The sequence below is a fragment of the Solea senegalensis genome, linkage group LG3 (assembly GCF_019176455.1).
Source record: "Solea senegalensis isolate Sse05_10M linkage group LG3, IFAPA_SoseM_1, whole genome shotgun sequence".
Classification (NCBI taxonomy): domain Eukaryota; kingdom Metazoa; phylum Chordata; class Actinopteri; order Pleuronectiformes; family Soleidae; genus Solea; species Solea senegalensis.
The window spans coordinates 32,408,737-32,429,153 of record NC_058023.1 but is presented as its reverse complement, the minus strand read 5'-3'; the positions used below and the strand labels follow the sequence as shown (position 1 = coordinate 32,429,153).

Sequence of the window (20,417 nt, the reverse complement as noted above, 5' to 3'; positions counted from 1 at the left end):
AAACAAACAAAAAGGAACAGGAAAAAAATTGAGTTTACATTTAAATGTTCAAAATTTATTTTTTTAACATCTTAGCACCTAAATTAAATTTTCTAACTGAGGAAACTTCACATTTAAGCATTTTCACCACAAACTCATCAGAGACGTAAATTATTATTTTATTTAAGACAATTAAGAACGATTTCTGTTCATTTAACTGAACATGGAAGCGTCCAAACGTACACAACTTGAAAACAACAGGAATATTGAAGGTAAAATGAAAATGTTCATTTGCGACGAAGTAAATTGGTGACAAACCTTTAATTGCGTCAGAAGTTAGCACTTTAGCTGCGTCCAATCATGTTTCTACTGAACAAACTTTAGGCTAGCTATAACGTGCTTCTTACGAGTTATTTCCGCAACTTTGAGTCAAGAAAAAAAATTAAATAGTTGATTATAGAAATAATTAGTAAAACTGCGTAAGTCCAGTTCCACACGTTCAGTTTCCGCAGGCAATGCCAATTAGCGCTGACGTATGTGTCACATTGTTTACGTTGGTTATTTTAAATCATAACGATACGTTGCTTCACATCCAACTAACGTTTCTACTACGAACAAAAAAAAGTGAAATTTAATATAAGGTGAGTTCAAACAGGAAGCTAATTTTTAAAGTCAGTCACGTGGGTTAACCCACAAGAAAGCTAAAATATTTTTGAATGGGCAAAAATATGCAGGTTGTACAGAAAAATTGCATCTCTTTTTTCGTCAAAAGAACTGTGATTAACGATGTGATCATTGTAAAAATAAATCAGCTTTTTTACGATAAATTTTGCTGACACGTTTTCAGTGAACATTTTTAATGCGAAAAATAAATCGTGAGGTTGGGGAATGACTGCTCCCTTGTGGCAATGCATAATAAATCACTGGGACTGTACATTGGTGAGATGTCCAGCTGTAAACTGTCACGTTAATTGTTGCTAATGTTTACGATAAAAGTAACTGTATCCCCTCCCCCCCAACAGTTAACATAATGAGTGCGAACTTTTTTAGTACGTAAAGCCTGATGACAACAGTTTTGTTTTTGGGAAGTTCGGAAAATTCCACTTGAGTTGAGAAAAATCGTATATTTTGTCTCAAATGTAAAATAAAACGTAAATAAGTGCGACAGAAAAACAACTGAGTGAGAGAAGGCAGCCATGTTCTCACACGTTCCCCTAACAACGTGTTTGTTCAGGGTGTGGTCAGGAGGTAGTAGGCGGCGGCGGACAGCAGAGCTCCGCCCAGCGGGACCAGGACAAGGGCGGCACACTTCCTCCACCACCTCCTCGCACGCTCCTGCTCGTCGTCTGCCTCCTCTCGCCTCCCGCGCTTCTTGTTCCTGCGACCTCCTCGCTGCTGACGCTTCTCGAACGCCTCCAGCTCCTCCTGCTCGCAGAAAAACACAATGACAATCAACGCTACATGGTAGTTGCCCCGCCCACTCACTGTTTCCATGAGGTAAAGAAGGCTAAGCTAACAACAGCGACAGACAGGACGTTAAAAGACCACTTTCAGCACCTTCGACTTACAATTGTCTCATTAGCGACTGAACACACAGGTGTGTGTTTGTGTAAAACTCACCTGAAGTTTCTTCTGCTCTTCCTCCTGAGCCGCTCTTTGCTCCGCCTCCTTCAGCTACACACACACACACAGAGAGAGAGGGAGAAAGGTCAGTGACAGTACAGGTGTGTGTGTACATATGTCTGTGTATATGTACCTGGCTGATCTTCCTCTGTTGGTCTCTACACACATCATCACACTGAACGTCAGTCTGAGTCGACACAGAACACGGGAACTCCTGAATTCACACACACGCGCAGACACACACACACACACACACACACACACACACACACACACACACACACACACACACAGAAGCTTTGAATCGTTGCTCCCTTTAACAAAGAAAAATCATTCAAAGTGGACAAAAACATCACCATTTCCAGGTTTTTGCTCATTTTCTCAACATTTTCTGAACCAAACGACCGACAGATGAACTGATCATGAAAATAACTCAGTCAAGTTAGCAGCAGCTCTAGGTCACATGTCGCTTTAAACCTCGTCAGAGCAGGTAAAAAAAAAACAGTCGCGCCGTAACTGTGCAGTGGAAAATCACAGAGTAGCCACTTTATTAGGTACAGTGTGTGTGTGTGTGTGTGTGTGTACCTTCTTGATCCTCTTGCAGGGACACCGCAGCTTCACCCTCTGCTGACATTTCTCCTCACACACACCTGGATGACACATCTGCTTACAGCGATGACCGCAGCTCAGCTATACACACACACACACACACATCAAACATGTGAAAACAAACCTGCTCCATGTCTCTGAGCGTTAAAGGCACAGTTCAGGTTTTTGAGTGTCTGTGTGTTTTTTTATTTATGTAAAAAAAAAAAGAGAAAATAAATAAAAGTGAGTCGTAAAATAAATGAGCAGTGAAACTTAGTTTGGGCTTTGTGTGTGTGTGTGTGTCAACATTCCAGGTCTGCAGCCTCTGCATATATTTGTTATTCCAACTGTGTGTGTGTGTGTGTGTGTTTCTGGAGGTTAGGTTTCAGCAGACTATGAAAACAGAACCAAAGCCTCATACACACACACGCGCACACACACACGTCAGACCAACATCTGACAGTGTTTTCTTACGTACGTGTGTGTGTGTGTGTATGTATGTGTGTGTGTGTGTATGTGTGTGCATGCCCGTAAGTGACAGAATGAAAAAGCTAAATCATTCCCTGGTGTAAGTGAAAGACTCAGTGTGTGTGTGTGTGTGTGTTCATGTGTTCATATGTCTGGCGCCACAGAGATGAAATGATTATTAGAGAGAGAGAGAGATGAATGAATGAATGAATGAACGGTGTTGTCTTACTAATGGAGTGACATTGACAATTATTGATTATAGATCAGGGAAGAAGAAAAAAAAAACCAGAAAAAGATGAGTTACACACACACACACACACACACACTAAAGAGAAGCAGGTGACTCCACTTCCAAAAGTCTTATAAACAAGCTCCACAGAGTGTGTGTGTGTTCTGTCACAAACACAGACCTTGTCAGGACCAGTAGTCCTCATGGAGACCAAAACCTGGTCCTAATGAGGCAGAACCTCATTTCTGAGGAACTGGTTTAAGTTTAGGACTAAGATTTGAACTGTGGTTATGGTTTAGGTTAGTCATTAACTGGTAATGGTTAAGGTTAGTGATAAGGCTCTGTGTGTGTGCGTGTGTACCTCTTTTGGACACTGGTTGTTACAGGAGCTCAGCTGCATCTTCGTCTTCTCATCAGCTGATGTTAACTTCCTGCAGAGACAAAGAAGATGTTTGTCACTTTCATAGTGAAAGTGTGAACATTGTCTGAAAGTGAGGGCATTTAGTGAAAGTGTGGACCATTTTAAAAGGACAGTAGTGTAAAATCAGACTAAGTTCAGGTCAGGACATGGTTTATGTCTTTGCGTGTCCTTGGTGTGTGTGTGTGTGTACTGACGTGCACTCCACATAGAGCATGGTGATCTTGCAGTGGCAGCGTTGGCGGATCATTTGGCTGCAGGACGGGCAGTCGCCCGGGTGACAGGGGCGGGCACAGGTGTGGGGGCAGCCAGGGGGGCGGGGCTTACGGCAGCCCTCGTCACACACCTCACACTACACAGAGAGAGAGAGAGAGAGAGATGGTGAGAGCGCGAGAGATGGACTGATCTGATGAGTTTGAACTCCATGACGAGGTCACCACCTTGTTGCCGCCGGTAACCAGGTGACACTCTCTGCTGCAGTTGTGGTTGCCGCATGTCAGGGGTCGTCCGCAAGGTCGTTTACAGGAAAACCGACCCTGACGATGACACGGCACTGGGCTGACCTGAGAGAGAGAGACGTCTGGAAGTGAACGAGTGTGTGGAATATAAAGCAACTGACTGAGAGACAAAAAGAAAGGACAAACTGATAAATAGATGAAGAGGGAGGGAGGGAGGGACAAGACGAGATTGAGCTCTGACGAGAAACGGAAAAGAAAACACGGCGGGGGAGAGAGAGAGCGGAAGGGAAGAGTGCAGATAGAGAGGAGTGTAGGGAGGAGGAAGTGATGAATCTTAAAAAAAACAAAGGCAGCGACGTGAAGGTTAAATGAACGGAGCGTGTGATTCTGGAGGAAGTGAAGATTCTTACCTCGTGTTCTCCAAAACAGGCCCTGAAGACAGAACACAGACGTTTACGTTCAACAAACAAAGTGATAAAATCTACGATGTCTTAAGAACACGTTCACGCCTTTATCTCACTGTTGTAAACCACTCACTCTCCCACACCAAAGCCCATAGAGAAAATCAGTGATTTTAACATCACAGCACACAGGAGTTGTTGATCCACTGCTGCCTCCATCACTAGTTCAAACGTCTTATTTTGTGAATTCGGCATTTGAAATCCTTCGTTCAGATTGACCTCAGTGACACAAAGTGACCACACGAGGCAGCAGTAGACCAGCAGCTCCTGTGTCCCATGAGCTAAAATCACTGATTTTCTCTATGGGGTTTGGTGTGGGAGAGTGAGTGGTTTACGAACGTCTGTTTAACAGTGAGATAAAGACGTGAACATGCTCTCAAGATGGACTTAAATACTCTTGAGGTGAGTCTTTGCTTGTGTGGCTAAAAGTGAGTCCCTGCTGGCAGCCACGTTTCCACAGAGAGCGTGATGTTCCGCTCAAGGTCACAGTGACCTTTAAACACATAAATCTGATCAGTTTGAGTCCAAGTGAAAGGTTTGTGCCAAATTTGAAAGGATTCTTTCTTTGGAGTAAATCTGCACAACGTTCTCCAGTTCTCTTTCGGGACAGAGGAGAAGGAGGCGGGGCCACCTCTGTCCTCCGCGTCTGACTGACGTATCTGCGTGTCTGATCACTGTCGGAGGTGACTGTTCATGTGTGTTATAACTCACACACACACACACACACACACACACACACACACACAGCATGCAGAGTGTTTTAGAATCTCAGGTCCAATGACCCATGAAGGAACATAAGCACCCTGGAATGTGTTATGTGATTAGTGTGCGTGTGTGTAGGGGGTATAATCTGAGGACCTTGTGATCAAAAAACCCTGAATTATTTTGATTTTCCAAGTAGCAGAGAGACTTTGACGCTCGTGTGTGTGTGTGTGTGTGTATTATAGTGTGTAACTCACGTTGGGATCGGTACTTGACACGGTGGACAGGGCAGCGCTTTCTTCACAAACGCGGGTTCGGACGGCTGCTCCCACGGACCCGCTAACTGCACCTAAACACACATCACATCACATCTGTCACGTGCATCTCAAAAACAAATGTGGAAATGTCCCATTTCTGTAACCGATGGTTTGACTGTAACTTCACGCTCGACTAAGGCAAAATGGTGTCACTGCTCCTTTAAGCGACCCACCTGCTGGGACTTGACCAGCACTAGGTCGTGGCAGGACTGAGGGCAGGTGTGGCTGCAGCGGGGCAGCTGCAGCAGGCAGGTCTGTCTGCAGGGGGGGCAGGGACCGGGGTGGCACCGGTGGGTCTCTCTGTTCGGGTGGTGACAGGATGGAGGACACCTGAAGAGACAAGAGGTGAGACACAGATGCCCCGGCGCGTCCGTTTTAGTTCACGCCAAATGGGTGGCTATTTATTTTGAAAACTGAAAATGTTTATGTCTTGAAAAAGACATAAAAGACATAAAGACTTTTATAGTGAAAACTTTGGGGTTCTGTTTTCGTAGCACTCGAAAGGAAACTGGGCCTATTTCTTTTTCAAAAATTGAAGGGTTGTATTTTGGTGTGGACCTTTATTTTGAAAACTTCAGGGTTGTGTTTAGTGTGGACGAACACAAACTGAGCCTTGTATTTTGAAAACTGCAGTTTTTTGTTTTAGTGTAGACTATTATTTTGAAGACTGCTGGGTTGTGTTGTACCAGGGACAGACACTGAAAATTGAAAATGTGGGGGTTTTATTTTCATAGAGCTGTAAGGAAACGGAGCCTTTTTTTTCTTTTAAATTGCTAGGTAGTGTTTTAGCGTGGACCGACAGAAACTGAATCTTTTATTTTGAAAACTGCACAGTTGTGTGTTAGTGTGGATGGACATAAACTAAGACTTTTACTGTGAACTGTGGGGTCCTGTTTTAGTGTGGATAGAAACTGAGCCTTGTATTTTTGAAAACTACAGTTTTTTGTTTTTAGTGTAGACTTTTATTTTGAAGATTGCTGGGTTGTGGTCCTGTTTTAGTGTGGATAAAAAGAAGAAACCGATCCTTGCATGTTGAGAACTACACATCTTTTTAGTGTAGATGTTTATTTTGAAGACAGCAGGGCTGTGTTTTAGAAACTATAATTTTGAAAACTGCTAGTTTTTATGTATACATAAAATGTAGTCCAACTGAAACTGAGACTTTTATTTTGAAAACTACAGGGTTGTGTTTTAATGTAGACAAACTACACATAAACCAAAAAGACTTTGAAGGGTTGTGCTTTAGTGTGGATGAGCATAAACTGAGCCTTTTATTTTGAAAACTGCATAGTTGTGTTTTAGTGTAGACCTTTATTTTGAAAGTGCAGGGTTCACTCTCTGTGTGTGTGTGTGTGTACCTGCACGTCTCTTTACAGCGTGGTGGTTTCGTGTTCCTCTCTCGACCACATGGGACGACTAAGGCGGTTTTTCCACATGTACATGGGACGTCCACCGTCTCCGGACAAGGGTAACAGCTCCCTGATGGACAGATCACACGCACATTCTGGTTTATGGTCAGGTTGAGGACCTCTGTGTGTGTGTGTGTGTGTGTGTGTGTGTGTGTGTGTGTGTGTGTGTGTGTGTGTGTGTGTGTGTGTGTTTTGTCAGCTGACACTTCATTAAAATAGCCGGGTGAGTGTTTTCACCAGTACGTGACACTGAGCGACAGGAAGTGATATGATACTTTATGTCCCCAGAGGAGCTGATAACCTGACCAGGTCACCGTGAGCTCATAGGTCATAGTGTAACAGGAGACACCAGGGGGCGCTCACAGCGCTTACAATTTATAACCTAAACCTAAATGTGTTTGTGTTTGTGGGGCTTTGCAAACCACTCACTCTCCTACACCAAAGTCCATAGAGAAAACCAGTGATTTTAGCTCACAGGGACACAGGAGCTGCTGGTCTTCATTCAAATTAATTTCATTAACACAAAGTGTGGTCACTAAGTGTGGCCTAATGTGCGAGGCAGCAGTAGACCGGCAGCTCCTGTGTTCCTGTGAGCTCAAATCACTGATTTTCTCTATGGGGTTTGGTGTGGGAGAGTGAGTGCTTTACAAACTTCAGTTTCCTGTAGGAAAAGTCCGTCTAACAGTGAGATACAGACGTGAACGTGTTCTTTAAACATCTTTTCCTTGTTGTGTCTCCATGTTTTCATGACCTCATGCAGTCACACTTGAAAAACAACATTAATCCATTCCCTGTTTTTAATAATATGATATTGTTAGAATTTCTGAACTGAAAATATTTACTTCACACACACACACACACGCGCTCTCCTGTTATCTGTGTGTCGATGCCTCAGAGTCACTGTGACCTTCTCGAAGCTCCACCAGCGAAAGGTCAGAGCAGCCAATCAGCACGCAGACAAACGCATAAATTAACCTTAATCTATTCAGCCAATCACGAGGCCCAACGGGGCGCATTTGTTATCCTTTATCGTCCAATAAAGGATAACAATAGAGGCAGGAAGTTATCTTTCACACACACACACAAAGTTGATGAAATGTCAACACACACACTCTTCAGCAGGTGTTATGGTGAGATTTTTGACCTTTAACCTCCATCCAGCTGTGACTCTGACCAAATCACAATCACTTTGACAGACACTGACGTGATGAGACAGATTTGTTTGTTTGTTTGTTTCCTTCTTTCGTTACCTTGGTGACACACGGAGGGACACTTGTGGTTGCGGCAGCCCAGCGTTCGGCCGCAGCTCTGGTCGCAGGGCGGGCAATTACCGGGGCAACACTGTAACACAGGGCATCATGGGAAACAGAGTTTGAGCTTTTTTTTTCCAGTCCAGTGACATTAAAACGTTATCAGCGTCGCAAGGGAGCGATAACGGGCGCCACGAACGCACCGACGGCCAACCTTTTCATATCGCGCTGGCATTTGAAGCGCGGGGAAACACACAAACAACAAGGCGGCAACGGTCGCCATGGCGACGGAAGGAAAAAAAGAGGAAAAAAAAACCCCACACAACTTTTATGGGTAAAAACTGAAAATAAATTGGTCACATTATAAGCAGAGAGAACTCTTTTCTGTGTCAGTCAAAGTAACTTGTGCTCAAACGCTGCCACCTGGTGTTCAAAGAGTCGACTGCAGAGAGAGACGGCATCACAGTTTGTTTACCTGTTAAACTACAGTTAAAAAAAAACAGAAGAGCCTAAATGACAAATGATAACGATGTTAATGAGCTACGTGAATACAGACACGATACATCTGCATGTTTGGAAGTTTAAAAACAGTGCATTGGTCCTTTAACGTGACTCATCAGTGCAGTGTCAGGGTTTCTCCAGGCAGCAGGGGGCGCTGTGCACTGACCTTCCTCCTGCATTGGTGTCTCTGGCAGCTTCTGGTCTTTGGACATTTGGAGTCGCACAGGTATTCTTTATGACACGGCATCATCTTCCTGTATTTACCACACCTGCACTCCTTCTCCACCTCCTAACACACACACACACACAGAGAGAGGGGGTATATATTACTGTGTGTGTGTGAGAGAGAGAGTGTACGTGTGTGTGTGTGTGTGTGTGCGTGTGTGAGACCTGTCTGCATGTCTCGCAGCTTCCTCGGTGACACCTCATTGAACATGTGTGTTTTCCACACGACAGAGGACGATCACACGTGTCGCCGCACAGCAGCACTTCCTCTGTGCAGGGCAGAGACGACTCTACAGAGAGAGGGGAGAGAGAGAGAGAGAGAGAGAGAGGGAGGGAGGGAGAGAGAGATCAGTAAGGGTTATTTGTGTGTGTGTGTTTGTGTGTGTGTGTGTGTGTCTCACTGGTTTTGCCGCAGGGACAGGTTCTGCTGACCGAGCGAGGACACGGAGGACAGACTCCGTCGTGACATTTGACTTCACAGGTGTGATTCCCACAGGAGAGAAGAGAGCCACACACCTGCAACACACACACACACACACACACACACACAGTAGACAATAGAATAACTAAAAGAAAAAGAAATGCGTTCGACAGAGTAGAAAATGATAAAACAGGATAAGGACAGTGTCGAGTGTGTCACCTCTTCACAGTTCCACTGAGGACTCGCACACGGCCTCTGAGTTTTCTCTCTGCCACACACACACGACTGAACACTGACTCTGTGACACGGAGAACACTCTACACACACACACACACACACACACACAGACAAACAAACACTAAGTTATTACCAGACGTTGATTTTATAATGAGCTTTTAATGAGGATGACAGATGTGTGTCCTTTGTATGTAGTGTGTGTAACTGTGTGTGTGTGTACCTGTGTGACAGGGTTGTGTACATTTGTGTTGTTTGCAGCTCAACAACTTGCCACACTGTTTTTGACACGACCAAGCCTGGAGAGAGAGAGAGAGAGATGGAGAGTCAGTTTTTACACACACACACACACACACACACACACACACACACACACACACACACACAAAATTAAACAGCCAAAACATACCTTGTTGCTACAGCGACGGGGGAGGGGCTTAGCTTTGCCGCACAGACAGGAAACAGCCACCATCTTTGGACACGGTGGACAGGGACCTGAAACGAGACAGATTTTACCCATACTGCTCCTGGGTCTCTACAGGTGTGTGTGTGCAGGTGTGTGTGTGGTTACCGGGGTGACAGAGCAGCAGACAGGTGTGTCCACAGGAGGGTTTGATCTCCCTCTGACAGACGGAGCCGCACGAGTGAGGGACCAACCAGGGGTCAGCGGGAGGATCCTGGAGTTTCCCACAGTAACACGTGTACCTGAATACAACACACACACACGCTCTCAAATGTCAAGACAACATAATAAAAGACTATATCAGGTTTGAGACTCATGGTTAGGCTACGTCTCACTTCATAACACTGTCCTTGCATGAGAAATGATATGAAACATGAAAAGAAAACAGTATTTTCTAATACACAGGTATTGATAACTAATCATTTAATGATTATTTTGTTGATAATCAAGCGTTACCTGTTGGGCGTGGCACTGGGAGGATACTCAGCTCGACACTTTGGACTAAGGAGGGAAAATGAAAACAAAACTGATTTATAGACATCATCATATATGTGTATATATATATATATATATATATATATACACATATATGTATATATATACACACATATAGACATCAATCATTTGGTCCATTTAGATATATATACATATACATATATATATATATATATATATATATATATATATATATATATATATATACATATAAATATATATATATATATACATATATATATATATGTATATGTACACATACATAAACATTTATAAGTAAATTTTTATATGTATAAATTGTGTTTTTATGCTTTATGTACTTTTCTTAAGACCTAAATATTAAGGCTTAAGAAAATACTTAATATTTAAAGTTCCTCCAAAACATGAAGGAAAGTGGACTCCTGCTGAGAGGCTGCAGTACCACCACCAGACACGTTATCAGTCGTCCTCACCAGGGCCACGGGTGCTGTTTCTGACCAAAGTCGTCGTCGGTGACAGAGGACACGAGGAAGGCGGAGTCTCTCGCCCATTTCTGGATACAAGGAAGGTGGAAGAGAGAGAAGCAGCTACTGCAGCTCCACACCTGCACGCACACACACACACACAGAGTTTCAACAATGACACATCCATCAGCAGATCAGTAAAGAAGTGATGGATCAGAGTCTGACCGGCTGTGTTCTCTTCACGGACGCGATGCAGATGAGACAGGTGAGGGCGCCGGACTGAAACAGGTCACTGACGTACTGACCAGTCCTGACCAGACCAGTGACATCACCACCTACACAGAAACATGCAAATCCATGGCTTTTAAATGACTTTTTCTTTACTCTAACCCACATCTGGGCATTTTTCAAAAATCAAAAAGTGGGCGGGGTTAAATAAAGGTGCGTCACCTGTCTGGTCTGTGTAGATGGTGAAGGTCGATGCCAGGATCTTCCCTCTCTTTCCGTCCTTGTGGTTTCCGTCGTCGTCTTCATCATCTTCATCGGAGGAGGAGGAGCTTATCTGACTCTGCACCAATCGCTGAGCAGCGGCCTGGTTCGACTTCCTGATCTCCTCAAACTTGGACTGGACCGACGCAGCTGCCAGTGGAGAAAAATCAATCATAAATAAACAATCATCAGTTTGATCTGATGACATCAGAGAGGGCGTGTCCTCACCCTGTGGAGGCTCAGGCTCAGTTGCAGCGGCGACCTTCATCTTTCCTCCACGTCCTGCGGCCCACGCTCCCGCGGCGACCCCTGGCCTCTCTCTCTCTTTCGGCGGGGGTCGTTCACCCTGACCATTCTGGCTGCGGCCTCGACCGCGACCCTGCTGACGCCACGCCGGTTCCATGGCAACCGCTTCCCGAACTTCACAGACACATAAAATGTCGTTATTACACTTTATCAAAATAACTGCTATTCAGGAAACTATTCAAGTATAAAAAACTGCTTTTTTAATTTGTTCTAAACGTAAACTGGTAAAGTCTTCTGTGCGTAATCCGAAACTTTTTAATACAGATTACAATAAAAAATAAACAAAAACATTACAAAAATATTAAACCCCCCCATTTTTTTGGTAATCTTATAAAAAAATAAATTTACTTACGACAGCAAAAGTTGTAAAATATGCTGTATTGTAACACGTCACTAATATAAAAACAAAGTCTGATACAAAAACAGAGCAAAAAAATAACATAATCACATAAAATTATTTTATACCAAATGTTATGAAAAGTGGCTTAGCAGAAAAACGTACTTAACTTACCCTAAACTTACAAAATATTGTAGCATTAAAAAAACCCGTTAACTACTATAAAAAAAACATGACCTCCAATTTAGGGGCGGAGCTTTTTAGGGATTAATTGTAATATTTACAGGAAATAATTTGTTTTTCGTCAACATCTTATAGCAAAGAAAAAACTAAAATCGTAAAAATAAGATTATTTAGTCATAAATCATGAGGTCCTGTAATGCTCCCCCTTGTGGCACTTCAAGCTAAGGCTCACATAAAATATTAATGACAGCTATTTTCTTTGTTTGCGATTTGTCCTGACGATGAAAATTGACCACAATTATTTTTTATCGCGATGTGTGACAACACCATACATTGCCACATCACCACACTCGACCACATCTATCAGTTGATCGATTGCTGCATCGACAGAAGCTGTTGCAATTGATTTATTATCACTTTTACAGATTAACGCTGACTGTCATACACCGGGTCGTCCAGCAGGGGCAGCAGCAGTAAACACACCTGTACCTGAGGCCGCTCCTGCTTCCTGTCACGTTCACTCCACTGCAAACTGCTGTTAGCCGGCTAGCAGCCACATGCTAACTGCCGCCGAACTTTGAGTGAAAACACGCGCAAACAAAGGTCACGTCCGCTTCAGAGCAGAGACTGAGACGCAAACACGCGCCGGAGCAGCGTAAACTCGAAGACTGAGACTGAACGAGGAAGACAAAAGACGTTTGAGTGGCTTTAACTTCAACTTTACCACATACACACACACACAGCAGCAGCGGTGGAGAGTGGCTGACGCGATTGCGTCATGTTCGAGACGCCGCGCGGTGTATGCCGGTACTTGGAGTCAGTTTAGGTTTTTCAATACTGGAGGTCGATTGGAGCATGAAACTACATATCCCGCCGGGCACAGTGACACACAGACAGTGTGACGTGTCAACAAACGCAAAGGACTACCTATTTATTTTGTTTTCATTGATATATACAAATATATGTATATAATTGTGATCTTGAATACATTTATATAATATATAATTTTTTATGATCAAATAAAAATGGAAAAATGTATAAAAAATGACATTTTATTTGATCAAATTTGGTTGAATTATCTCATTTATTGTTTATTAAATTAGGATGAGGGGTTTATCTTAAAGTCTTGAACTTTAAATTGATATATTTATATGATTATTTATCAAACATATAAAAACAGCAGCAATAAAAAACACACACAGCAACTGTTTGTATCCAGGTAGCTTAAAAATGTTGATTAAATAAAGTTATATCAGCATTTTAAACAATTATTTAATTTTTAATTAATTTCATAATTAAAATAGATTCAATTTTATCGCTACCTTAAAGTAGGTCGCCCTAAGATGAAAAGAAGTCTGCTCATAATTGAAAAGTACAAACATTAGAGCCTAAATGAAGAAATACACTATATAACATGATATAAATGTAAATTAATGAATATACATTTTTTATGTTTTTTAAATAAAAAGCTGTTCACTTCTTCTGTATAAAATCTCTTTATTTTTGCAAAGTTATTTTGACTCATATTTTCTTGCTCAGCAGCTTTAAAAACAACAACAATTATGCGCCTGAGTCGTTGTAGAAAATGAACAACGTGGGTTCGGAGTTACAGTTTTAAGCGGCTGATCTACACATTAAAGCTGTTTTCGCGGTCTCATGGTTGCAGTGAAATAAGAACTATGAAAAGCGTATTTGCATATTTAACACATGACACATTATAGTAACAATGATTTACAGCATATTATTAAAGGGAACATTTCTATCTCTCCCGTGTTCTCTGGAGCTCGCTGGTCCAGAATCAGTCCATCTGCACCTTTACCATTAAAGTGATTGAATTCAGTCCTAAAACCTTCCCTTTAGTCCATGTTTATCTCCTCCCATCTGGCTAACCCCCTACTTCTTCTCTTCTTTTGCAGCTGCCTGGGGCTCTGGTGTGGGAGGCGGTGGAGCATCGCCTGGTTTGTCTGCTCGTGGTGGCGTTATCTTCTTCTCCAGCCGCGTGACCCTGTGTTTGAGTTTGCTGTGAGTGGCTTCGTGCTCGGCCAGAAGTCGGGCATAACGTGTCTGGAGGACGTCCAGCGCGCTCGTCATCTTCTCCACCTTCTCCTCCATCTCTTTGGGGTCGGGGCCCTGCGCTGCTACCTACAGCACAACACCAGGTACGACTTTTATTTCAGCTAATACAATTATTGCTATGTTAGTATCGGGATAGCAAAGATGATAGAGATTCAAAGCAGCATCCCACGATGATTTTGCACTTAAGGGTAACTGTTATTGTGACAGGTTAGCATAAGGGCTGAAGGTAACTAGCTAGCTAACGCTCACTTCTACGCTCAAGATCATGTGACCGTACCTCCAGGTCCAGCAGTCCGTCCTTCATCAGGATCTGCCTTCCCTTCTCCTCCAGCAGTGCCTTTGCGTCGGGATACTCCTTAAGCGCCTCCATAAGGTCATCTTTGGAGAGACAGAAGAGGTCGGAGTAACCAATGCTCCTGATGTTAGCCGTCCTCCTGTTTCCTGCTTTACTTCCTGTTGAGGAGAAGCAAAGAAACTTGTAACTACTAACTTGTGCGATAGTGGTCTCCGGATCTTTTGTATTTACTTGTGTGAGAACCACAGGTAAACACAACTGGAGACGACAAAGCAGGGGCTAATGCTAGAGCCAGCCACGAACATAGTTGCAATGTTGGAGGAATTAGTTGGTTTACGCTAGTACTTGAGCAAGGTAATGAAATGGGCTAGAGTTGTAGTATTGACGCAGCTCTTTGGACAGTTTTGAGCCAAACACAATACACAGGTTAATACGTTCATTGAAATAGCAAACTTGGAAAACAAGTAACAAAAGATCATGGAACGTTAGAAACCTGTGTTGAATGCTAGGAACATCTGTCTTTGGGAACCTGAGAGGTAAACAAAGTCAAGAGTTCTTTTTATCTGGTTGTCTACCTTTAATAGCCAGGATGCTAATCTCGCCAAAGTAGCTTCCATCACTCAAGACAACAAACTGTGTGATGCCATCATCAGCCACAACAGCCAGTTTTCCCTCCTTGATGATGTACATCTCTCTGCCAATGTCTCCCTTCTTACAGATGTAATCTCCAGGACTGTAGACCTGAGGCTGCAGCTTCAACACCAGCTCCACCAACAGGCCGGCCTCACAGTCCGCAAAGATACGAACCTGCAGGACGACAGGACGGAGGGAACCCTGGACTTTGGTATTTTGTTTGAACTGGTTTTTCGTGAGGACTGTGGTTCAGTGTGTACCAACCTTCTTCAGCGTGTCTAGGTGAACGTTGATGGCGATCTCCGCTCGCAGTTTGTCAGGCAGGTATTTAAGTACCTCTCTTTCGTCCACCGCCTTTTTATTGGTCCACAGGAAGTCAAACCACTTGATCACTCGCTTCTCCAGGTCCTTTGTTACCTAGACAACAGAGGAATACATATCTATACCTGTAAGTTTTACCTAATTAAAAAACAAACCAGTATACTAACAAATCACACCAACCTATCAACCAACCAACAAATCAGTCACCCTTTAGTAGCAAGAAGAAGCCTCTTGGATGAAAGGAAACTTATCTCAAGCAAGTCCAGTTAACTACAGCTAACTACTGAAGATGACTATGGGATGAAAAAAGACAACCACTCAACCAACCAGCCAGCCAATCAACCAACCTTTCGGAAGCTCATGTACTGTTTAATTGCATCAATGCGAGCCTGGAAATTTGCTCTGGCAGCGTTCATGTTGGTGATCATTGAGCCGACATTACCGACAATAGTGGCAAAGATCAACACACCCACCTGGATGGATGGAAAAGAATTGATAAATAAATCCTCTGTGATTCAAATGGCTATGGAATAAAATTATAAAACAACTCTTCAAGCCATAATCACCAGAAAGTCAGTCACAACAAAAAAGTACTCAGAGTCCTGCACTGGGGGCGGTGTTTCACCAATGGTGGTGAGTGTCAGTGTGGACCAGTACATGCTGTAGGCGTATTTTCTCGCTATACGTCCAAACTCTGGATTTGACGGGTCAGGATACACAAACCTGTCTGATCCAAAACCTGTAGGATTAGAATAAGGCGAGGCATTAGTTCTTATACAGTGATCAAGAAGAATCAGACAAGCCAATCAGGATTCAAACGCACCAATAGCCTTGGAGAAAGAGTAATACAGGCAGGCGTTCCAGTGGATGATGATGACAATGTACATGACAAGGTTGGAGATCCGAAGAGCATTGGGGTAGTTCGTTCTGGTCTCTGTCCTCTGGAAAAACTCCAGCATCCTGAAAGAAGACTCCTTACATAAGTCGTTGAACAAATGCAGGAAATTGTTTCAGATGGTTTGTCGGGCATCTGAGTAAATTTTGGATGGGGATGAACCTCAGGAACTATCCTTATGCTCCACTCATGCTGAAGAGAGACCTTCTGACTTACATATTATATATTGCACCACCAACTTCAAAGTTTTAATTTGTTCGACCCCCAGAACCCAACTTATCTTGCAACAGTTACCACAAGTTATCTTATAGGAGCAAAGGCATGGCCATGTGGGCCCCATAAGGGTTATATTTGGGCTGACACTATGGGTTCCAAGCAGGTTTGTCTGTGGTGTCCTTGGTGGCTCCACCTGTCTTTGCCCCACCATAGGAAGCCCATGTGGGGTCCATGTTACTGAAACCATATGGGACCTGACATTCTGGTTTGTGCAGCACTTCCCGGTGTGCGTGTACCTGTTGAACCTGAAGAGTTTATTCAGGCGGATCTCGGGGTATTTGATTCCCACGACCACATACAGCACATCAGTGGGAATCATGGACACCAGGTCCAGTTTGAACTGGAAGCTTTTCATGTAGCGCTCGCGTAGCTTCAGCTCGTCCTTCACCAGCAGACCCTGCTCCAGGTAACCTGCACACATACATACAGTAGTTACGTTGACTATACCCTGTCATTTCTCGAAACTGAAACTGGTCTGTTAACATGAGTTTGCACCTGTTCTGGTTCTGAAGACCATATCAGCGAGGTAGACAAGGTCAGCAAGGAAGTCCACAATGAACCAGTAGACCACGTAGTCAGACTGTAGTTCTTCAAAACTCGCCCTAAAACACAAATACATGCAAATGTAGAAGATTATTTACTGTTTTAAATGAAAGCTAAACTCTAACTGACAAAATATGTGTGTGTGTGTGTGTTACCTTGCTATGATCAGGGTCCAGTTGTACATGACGGGGATGGTGATGATGAACAACCAGTGGTAGTAGGTGTTTCCTGCCGGATCAATCACTGTGATCTCTTTGGGACTGAACACAAAAGAACCACAGAGTTCTTCTTGCAGCAGATCCTAATCTCTATAAAAAAGCTTCTATTGTTTGTATATGTATCCAAATAAACCAAACCTACGCCTCCTCTTTGGCTTTCTTTTCCTTTTCCTTCTCCTTCTCCTTTTCCTTTTCCTTCTCTTTTTCTTTCTCCTCCTTCTCCTTCTTCTTCTTCTCCTTCCTCTCCTTCTTCTCCTGCTTCTCCTTCCTGATGGAAAACAAGACAAACCCACTTTAAATGGAACAAACCTGACACACAAACTGCAAGAACCGTTCACTTTGACGCTCACACCTATGGTCAATTTAGAGTGTCCAATTACTGCAGGACTGTGGGAGGAAAGCAGAGAACCTGGAGAACACCCACACTCGCAGAAAGGCCCTTGTTCGGACCTGGTTGCAACTGTGCTACGCCGCCATGTGGCCACAGATTATTCACTTTTCAACATAACACCGTGACCAAAACTTACTCCTTCTTCTCTTTCCTCTCTTTCTTTTCTTTCTTCTTTTTCTTCTTCTCCTCCCTTGAAGACACCAGGAGACACATGTCAGAGGTCTGCACACAGTACTTGTCACTATCGTACGATATTTTTGTTTTATGTGTGAGTCGTACTCGTCTTCGTTGTTGTTGCTGTTGTTGACATTGAACAGAACTCCAGCTCCTGCTCCGCGAGAAAAACTGAAACAAAAAAACAAACAAACGGCAACGAAAAAAATGTCTTCAATGAACTTCAATGTCAAAAAACCTTTTCTTGATTACTCACCTAACTCCTGCCATGGCGCCCCCTGCCTCCTCCTCCATGTCCTCTAGAGCGATTGTGGGTGCGGCCAACCCAGAGGTCGTGGGCGGAGCTGATGGAGCAACTTTAGCCATGGAGGAGTTTTTCCTCTGCAGACAAAAACAAACTCAGATCTGTTTTGGGTTTTAGGCAATAACAAACTTTTGTAGTTTCTTGCACTTTAGCTCCCTCCTGTGGTGCAACGGGTGTTGATCCAAATGTATCCCTGTTACTAAACATAAACCACTTGAAACTGATATGTTGTTTCATTTGTGTTCAGGACTTTGATTTATTAGTTCTTTCTAATAAAGGATCAGTGACTCCGGCTTGAAATTAGTACGTTGAGGCCACATCGAGTTGATTGATTGGACGTGTGCAAGAACATTTTGAGTTTGTGAGAAATTGGAGACTTTTCTGCAATATATTTAGAATCCGGGAGAACAGAATGTCTGCAACACCTTGGAATCTGCGACAACTCGCACATTTTGTGACAAAAAGTCCAATGTTAGTCTGACTTTTGTTTTCTTAATGTCACATAAACATTAGTATGACTAAAATTGAGCAAGTCTTAGTCGGGCTAACATAGCTGTAAAATGTGATTCATAGTCGGATTACTGCTGCATGTATACTCTTAGTCGGACTGGAGTCAGACTTGGCGTTCTGGGCGTGCACAAAAATATGCACAAAAGCTCCCCGGTCTTTGACCCACAGTGCTGTTGATGGAAAAGAACACGATGGCATCGGCGAGAGTGAAAAAACTACAGAGAAGACAAACTTTTGGATTTTTCACGTAAAGGTCAACGGGAAACTGATTCAACATGCACTGTCTTATAGAGAAATACTGCGCCACCTACAGAGGCGGAGTCAGACTGCATATACACCCGGGCTCAGCAAGTTGTCCGGTTGCCTGCCTTAGTCAGACTATGGCCTTAGCCCGATTATACTGTGCATGTAAACGTACTGAGTGACTAATTATTTCATTCATCGAGAGTGAAAAAGGGACTATGAAAATAAAGTGATACCTCATCATTTCATTATTATTTGTTGTGTAATAATTACCTGGTAAACCATTATCTCCTGACTCACCTGTCTGTTGATAATCTGTAATGTGGCCTAGATCCACCGACAGCCCGTCAAACTCATTGCCGTGGAAACAGGAGGATTCCCCCCCGTACACACACACACACACACACACACACTCTCACACACACACACTGACCTGATGAAAACGGTCAAGAGTTTAAAGTCCAGGGGAAAAAGGAGGAGAAAAAAGTGCGGGATGGAAGGATTTGGCAGAGGAGTGTCCTCACCCTGTCACCCTGACAGAGATAAAGAGATTAGAGGAGGGATGATACTGTGCGACACACACACAAACAAACACACACACACACTCACACACACTCAGGAAGTAGAGTAGTAGAAGAAGAACGAAAGAATGCAGAGTAAAGACAGCGGCTAAAACCAGACATGAAGTTAAAAGTGGACTGGCAAACTTGTCATTTACTGCCCCCCTGTGGACAATTTTAGGTATAGCATCAGTGTGTTTCACATAATTCACAATTTTTACCTCATTATTAGGTGTGACAATATAGCTCAATAGTGCCCCCAAGTGGATTTTCAGGCTCCCGTCACCATGTGGTTACTATGTTCCAGTCAAGAGTGTGTGAAATGAAGGAGGTCAGAGAACTGCTGGGGAAAGTATTATTATTACTATTATTATTACTATTATTATTATTATTATTATTATTATTATTATTACTATTATTATTATTATTACTACTATTATTATTGTAGAAGAAGAAGAAAGAGAAAGTTGAAAGTGATTTCAAGATTTGGCTGATCCTCCTGAGTCAGCAGTGGGAGCTAATAACACACACACACACACACACACACACACAGGCACCTATAATAGGCTTACCCAGATTTACACACACTCCTGTGTGTGTGTGTGTGTGTGTGTGTGTGTGTCTCTGTGTAGACCAGTGAACGTAACATCGTGGAGACTTTCTGAGCGTCTGAACATGAAGACGTGGTTTTAATACTGTAGCTGTGATTGGTTTAAGTTTTGGTTTGGTGGTGAAGTGTCTTCATGTGGGTTCATAAATATGATGTATCACTTTACGTTTGGTATGAAATCAGATGTAAATTAAGAGGAGATTCATTGTTATCTGAAGAACGTTTGTACTTTAGAATCATTGAATTGCAGATTTTGGGGTTTTCTAATCACGTTTGTTTCAACTTCATATTTTAGCGTTTAATAGTTCAACCCCACATACATATTTATATACATATACACATACATATTTATATACATATACACATACA

General features: G+C 43.0%; 2 protein-coding genes across 6 annotated transcripts; both read right to left on the bottom strand.

Moving 5' to 3' along the window:
• Window positions 1–587: 587 nt before the first annotated feature.
• On the bottom strand, window positions 588–12,780 carry nfxl1 (nuclear transcription factor, X-box binding-like 1). 5 transcript variants are annotated; one of them, XM_044021131.1, is made up of 25 exons: window positions 12,483–12,780; window positions 11,402–11,593; window positions 11,135–11,323; window positions 10,910–11,019; window positions 10,694–10,824; window positions 10,203–10,247; window positions 9,855–9,988; window positions 9,693–9,778; window positions 9,507–9,582; window positions 9,269–9,366; window positions 9,030–9,144; window positions 8,794–8,918; window positions 8,570–8,692; window positions 7,903–7,993; window positions 6,602–6,722; window positions 5,417–5,573; window positions 5,184–5,275; window positions 4,174–4,195; window positions 3,746–3,868; window positions 3,503–3,657; window positions 3,249–3,318; window positions 2,188–2,292; window positions 1,736–1,816; window positions 1,600–1,653; window positions 588–1,404 (listed from the first exon to the last, which is right to left on the bottom strand). In XM_044021131.1, exons 2-25 carry the CDS (start codon window positions 11,574–11,576, stop codon window positions 1,210–1,212), a joined length of 2,673 nt encoding a protein of 890 aa, XP_043877066.1. In that variant the 5' UTR covers window positions 11,577–11,593; window positions 12,483–12,780; the 3' UTR covers window positions 588–1,209. The 5 variants fall into 5 exon arrangements, with proteins under 5 accessions (XP_043877066.1, XP_043877064.1, XP_043877062.1 ...); XM_044021129.1 differs by having other exon boundaries at window positions 11,135–11,604; XM_044021127.1 differs by having other exon boundaries at window positions 11,135–11,593.
• A 699-nt stretch (window positions 12,781–13,479) lies between these two features.
• On the bottom strand, window positions 13,480–19,436 carry cnga1b (cyclic nucleotide gated channel subunit alpha 1b). The gene is made up of 15 exons (XM_044020340.1): window positions 19,179–19,436; window positions 18,078–18,202; window positions 17,927–17,992; window positions 17,784–17,837; window positions 17,399–17,524; window positions 17,194–17,298; window positions 16,991–17,097; window positions 16,732–16,906; window positions 16,148–16,284; window positions 15,891–16,063; window positions 15,672–15,797; window positions 15,268–15,420; window positions 14,946–15,177; window positions 14,353–14,528; window positions 13,480–14,141 (listed from the first exon to the last, which is right to left on the bottom strand). Exons 2-15 carry the CDS (start codon window positions 18,185–18,187, stop codon window positions 13,893–13,895), a joined length of 1,989 nt encoding a protein of 662 aa, XP_043876275.1. The 5' UTR covers window positions 18,188–18,202; window positions 19,179–19,436; the 3' UTR covers window positions 13,480–13,892.
• Between the last annotated feature and the right edge of the window lie 981 nt (window positions 19,437–20,417).